Consider the following 6,000-nt stretch of genomic DNA (forward strand, 5'->3'; position numbering starts at 1 on the left):
TGAAAAGAAAAAAAGCCAGCTAATTGTCTTGAGCCTTTTTTTGTATTGTTGTCTGCAGTACGCCTAGTTACAACTACGCTCCAAACATGGACAAGCACTGGATTATGCAATTCACAGGCGCAATGAGACCCATCCACATGGAGTTCACCAACATTCTTCAGAGGAAGCGACTGCAGACACTTATGTCAGTGGACGACTCTGTAAATAGGGTAAGGATCACGATTAAACCTTTTAATAGTTAATGGAATGTTAACCATCAAAATAACTAGGTTGCGGGAGTTTATTGGTTTTCCCAGCCGGTTCTAAAAATATAATGCTGCAGAGTGACTATTTCATTGTAAAAACATTTCCTTTATTCTCCTTTATTATTTGCAATTAGTCAATATTATACTAAGACAACTTGCACTATGATTTAGATATTCCAGATGCTTGCAGAGACTGGGGAACTGGACAACACCTATGTCATCTACACTGCAGACCACGGTTACCACATTGGCCAATTTGGACTGGTAAAGGGAAAATCAATGCCATATGACTTTGATCTCCGGGTTCCTTTCTTTGTTCGTGGACCTAATGTGGAACCAGGGTCAATGTAAGGGATTATGTTGTTTATGTATACGCAGCCCATCAGCTAGCATTTTTCACTTCCGACAGACAAAGATTAGATGTAGCATTGTTTGTGATTCATAAGTTCATTCGGCCCATCAAGTCTACTCCACCATTCAGTCATTGCTGATCTATTTTTCCTTCTTAACTCCATTCTCCTGCCTTCTCCCCATAACCCCTGATACCCGTACTAATCTGCAACACTGCGTAATGAGCGTGGCTGACAAATTCATCAGAAATGTGACACTGCATCCTTACAAAATGGTACTTGTGAGGAAATATTATTTTAAATAACATAGTCTGTGTTGTTACCACTTCTGACCTGTGGTATCAATTTCCATGAAAATGTATTCCCAGCTATTTTACAGCTAGTTACATAATTCACAAACACAAAACTATGTCTAAGAAATAAATTCAGCAAATGTTAATGAATAACACAAAGAAAATAACATTGATATGTCCTCACCAGTAATTCACAAAGTGTAACAAGATGTTGAAGGGTAATCTGCCCTTGTGATTCCACACTCCATGAAAACCAGAACTCCCTTTGAAGGAGGAGGAAAGAAAATTGGAAAAATAGACACCAGAGAACAGAATATATATGATCAAATTACCAAGAAAATATTCTCAAGCAATACCATTCAACTTTAATTTGAATTCAAAAAATATTAAGATGAGATATTTTTATGGCATAGGATATGAATTGAACAAATAGCCTAATTGCAGCAAACTCGGGAATATAAATGAATAAAAAGGCTGCAAAGCGTTCAGAAAGCATTGCTTTCCAGTGGCCTCAGAACATAGAATCAGTAATGACTTGGCAGCAAACTCATGGGAACCTATCGTTTAGGGCAGAGTTTCGATTTCTGTTCTGCTGGTAAAACGTAGTCATGTGAAATGTAACAGATACACTATTGATTATTGATTCAGTGGAGAAACGTGTCACCAGAGAGCCATTTGCAGCTTATTTATACAAATCTGAATGTTTCAGAAACAGGAGCAGCAAAATTTTAATCTCTAACTGCAGTTCATAATTTTGGATTTGGCATTTAATTTAGTGCAACCCGTGGCGATATAATTTGGGTCGACCATCACTAATGGTAGGGTTCCAGCGAAAGGTCTTCATCCTGGTGGGAGATGCAATGGAGCGGAACCAAATGGGCTGTTCAAGGAGAAGGCAATCTTTTAGAACCTTTTGACAGGGATAAATTTAGAAAACAGATTTCCTCATTTCTTAAACCTTTGTACCGAGGCTTAATGCAATTTCTGTGGTTCTGTCACAAACCAGCCTGGGAGGTTTCTTTTGATTAATAATCGTGCTCGCTTCTGTCCCTTCGGCTCAAAGTCATGACTGTCTCCGAGAAATGATTCATTGAGAGTTAGAAGTCCTTCAGTACTTTGTCCGACCAGTCATTTGTTATATGTGAACCCAGAAAGTATTGGCAGTCTCTTCGGTCATGTATATTGCAGCTAGGCTAAGTCTCCACACATGCCCACAAGTTCTCATCATCAACAATCAATACATAAGTGGAAACCCCAGCCCAAAAGCCCAGTTCAGCTCCAGGATACCTGAGCAATTGTATTGAACCAGCTGAGTAGCACGGTAGCGCAGCGGTAGAGTTGCTGCTTTACAGCGAATGCAGCGCCGGAGACTCAGGTTCGATCCTGACTACGGGTGCTGCACTGTAAGGAGTTTGTACGTTCTCCCCATGACCTGCGTGGGTTTTCTCCGAGATCTTCGGTTTCCTCCCACACTCCAAAGACGTACAGGTATGTAGGTTAATTGGCTGGGTAAATGTAAAAATTGTCCCTAGCAGGTGTAGGATAATGTTAATGCGCGGGGATCGCTGGGCGGCACGGACTTGGTGGGCCGAAAAGGCCTGTTTCCGGCTGTATATATATGATATGATGATGATATGAGATCAGTTCTATACCACTTCCTCGATTAACATAACCGGGATTTCAACTATTAATGATGTGGAGTTTGTTACATTTTAGAGGATATAAAGTAGATAAAGGGAAATTGGGTCTAAAATAATACGAAGGGAAATTATGAAAAAAAACCTTTGAGGATATGAGAACTTGTAAAGAGGTGAGAGAGAAAAACAAATAATACAATCTAATGGAAAGAAGATGGTGGGGAAATATAAATATGGTCACAATTGACACAACTTTTGTCATTTCACAAGAAAGTTTGGTGAGATTGGAAAATGAATAGTCACAGAAGGGCAGAGAAGGAAGAAAAGAGGATAGATGGTCAATAAACCATTGAAAGGGCAAACAGCGAAAAGCTATTTTTTCAAAGGGGAAAATGGAAATTAGGGAGAAATTTACCTCAAGGATCAAGAGGGAATTAGAGTCATACAGCCCAGAAACAGGCCGTTCAACCCAACTTACCCATGCCAACCAAGATGCCCTGCCTACACTAGACGTCCCTGCCCGCATTTGGCCCATAGCCCTCTAAACTTTTCCTATCCATGTACCTGTCCAAATGTCTTTTACATGTTGTTATAGTACCTGCCTCAACATCTCAGCATCTACCCTCTCAAGCCCCCTTAGCATCTTATACTTTTGAGTAAAGTCACCCATCACTCTTCTAAACTCCAAGGAATACAGACCCAAAATGTTTAACTTCACGGATAGGGCCAGCCTCACATTCCAGGAAGTAACCTGGTGAATCTCCTGTGGAATACTCCAATACTACCATATTCTCTTAAGGGGATTAAGACTGTGCACAATACTCAAATGCATGCACACATGTGACAAAACCTCCCTATTCTTAAACTCCAGCTCCATCACATTAAAGGCCAAAATGCCATTTGTTTTCTTACCTATTTGTTAGACTTTCTTGCCTTCTTAACCAGTTGGACCTGCACTGCTGTAAATGTTAAGCCTCACAAGTGCAGCCATCTCAACCTTTCCCACTCTCACTTGCTGGCACTAATCAAAAGACTTGTTTTTTTGGATGACAATAATGGTTATTCTGATTCTGATGCGGGGCTGGTACACAGGGTTGTCTCTGATTCTGGGACAGGGAAGCCCAATAAGCCTAAGGTGCACATGCCCATGACTCTCTTTCTGAGGAAAGATAAGTGGAAGAAAAAAGAAAGACATCTTATGTGAAAGGGAATTTGAATTTCAAATTCTTTGTAGAAAAAATGAAAGACAAGGAAATTTAACTCCAGGAAGCTGCTTCAACTGGAGAACTAGAACAGGATAAGCACGAGGTCTCTTTAAACTATAAACAGTCCTATTTCAAATGATGCCTATTACAATTTTACAAAATGAATATTCAACTCTTTTGACAGTTTTTGTAGCATCATCACCATTGAGCTTGGTTGGAACGAATCTTAACCTTAAAATTAGAGTGACAGTTACAATGCGCAGATGCTAAGAGAAACTGCTTAACTTACTGCATTTCTTTCATGATCAATGTGCTTACATCAACAGCATCTCTCAACTCGTTCTGAATATTGACCTTGCTCCCACCATCCTGGATATTGCCGGCCTAGATATTCCGGCAGATATGGATGGAAAATCTATTCTGAAACTACTGGAGCCTGAAAAGCCAGGAAATAGGTAAGCTGAAACGACTAATTCCAACATTTCACAAACATTAGATGAAAGTGAGGGGTTGTTAATGAGAAATACAGCAAGGTTTAAAAGGTCTCAGTAAATAAAAATGTTTAAAAATGCAAACACTCAGCAGGCTAAGTAACACATGCAGAAAGGGAAACGTAATCTTTTGGGATCAAGAGAGCAAGTGGTCTCTATAAAAAAAGAGAAAGAGGTGGGATGGGAAGATGCGTTTGGTGGTGGGTTCATATTGAAGGTGGCAGAAAAGTTGGAGCATGATGCATTGGATACGGAGGCTGGTGAGGATGAAAGGCCATGACCAGGGGAACTATATCCTTGTTCCTTCTGGGGGTGGAGAAAGGAGGAGCGAGTGGCAACCTTTGGGGTGCAGAGGAGATACAGGTGAGGGTTCCATCCACAGCAACAGGTGAAATCATGTTCACTGAAGAAAGAGGACATCTCAGATGTTCTAGAGTGCAGATTCCCATTTTGGGAGCAGATGCGGGGAGACGGAGTAATCAAGGGATAGTATCCTTGCAAAAGGCAGGGTTGGGCAGAGGGGTAGTCAAGTTAGCAGTTGGAGTCCATAGGTTTGTAGTAAACCTCAGTCGATAGTCTGTCCCCTGAGACAAGAACAGAGAGATCAAGAAAGGGGAGAGCTGGAAGTTGTAGCTTTCACATTTTCATAAAATCCGCAGTAAAACCAAGAGATCAAACCTTGCCGCAAGGCAACGACAATATACAAATTAACGGGGCCCCGATTTTGCATGCAGACTTTGCCATAATCCTTTCTTTGTGCTGAGTTTTGCATACAGTGCAAAATGCTGCTATTACTGGTCCTCTGATTTTCCAAGGCATCACAATGTCATGGGGGCTAACTGTGTTGGACCAATCGCTTCACCCATTGCCATTCCCACCCCCATTTTTCCACACTTCCATAATAGCCTTTTTGTTACTGTACAGAGATTGCTATGGTGAGTGTACTTTTAAGAATTTAAATTGTTTCCGAGAGGTCAGTTTGGGACTGGCATGGCGGTTCCTGGCTCTGTAGACAGCCACTGGCAATAAGCAGTCACCGTTTTAGGAAATGAATGAAGGTGAAAATTACAAATGATTTTTTTTCTGGGAGTTTGCCAGTTTTCAAGATTTGTGGGTCACCTGAATAGGTGCAAACTGCACTTGTTCAGCACTGCAGTAAAGAACACAATCCTGTTTGTGAACATTTGTAACAACCATCCATTATGTCTTTCCCAGATTCCGTTCAAACAAACGGGCCAGAATTTGGCGTGACACGTTCCTCATTGAGAGAGGGTAAGTTACATCAAGAATTCAGCAAAATACATCCTGCATGTTTTCCCAATCTTCATAAAAAAATAAGATAACAAGAGTAGAATGGAGAATTTTCCACAAAAATATAAATTATTTTATGATTGTATGACTTTGTATTAAACCTAGTAGTTTTGATGTTCATCTGTATTACACAAGTGTTGACCTAAGTATCTATTTCTGAGGCTGTTAAGGAATTGATTCTACCCAAAGTATAGAATTCTCAGGTTTTGTTAATTTGCAATTGTACTGTCTCTCAATAATTATGTACCCACATCAATGTAACTTCCTTGAGGTTAATGCACCCTTAAGCATATTAATCTAGTTCATAACATGAACTTTAATCTCTCCACCTTACTTACAGCGCATGTGGAATTTCAGAACCATGCTTGGATTTCAATTTCAGTTTAGTTTATTGTCATGTGTAACGAGGTACAGTGAAAAGCTTTTGTTACGTGTTCTCTGGTCAACGGAAAGACAGTACATGATTAC

General features: G+C 40.3%; 1 protein-coding gene across 1 annotated transcript in view; it reads left to right on the forward strand.

Annotated features, from left to right (window-relative positions):
* Nucleotides 1-5,497, forward strand: part of LOC144592897 (extracellular sulfatase Sulf-1-like) — a 156,827-nt gene extending 151,330 nt beyond the window's left edge. The window contains exons 7-10 of the mRNA XM_078398127.1: nt 59-209; nt 417-592; nt 4,057-4,185; nt 5,437-5,497. Coding sequence (XP_078254253.1) covers nt 59-209; nt 417-592; nt 4,057-4,185; nt 5,437-5,497 — 517 coding nt within the window. The remainder of the gene's footprint in view (nt 1-58; nt 210-416; nt 593-4,056; nt 4,186-5,436) is intronic.
* The last annotated feature ends 503 nt before the right edge of the window (nt 5,498-6,000 follow it).

Source organism: Rhinoraja longicauda, chromosome 4 (assembly GCF_053455715.1).
Source record: "Rhinoraja longicauda isolate Sanriku21f chromosome 4, sRhiLon1.1, whole genome shotgun sequence".
Lineage (NCBI taxonomy): Eukaryota > Metazoa > Chordata > Chondrichthyes > Rajiformes > Arhynchobatidae > Rhinoraja > Rhinoraja longicauda.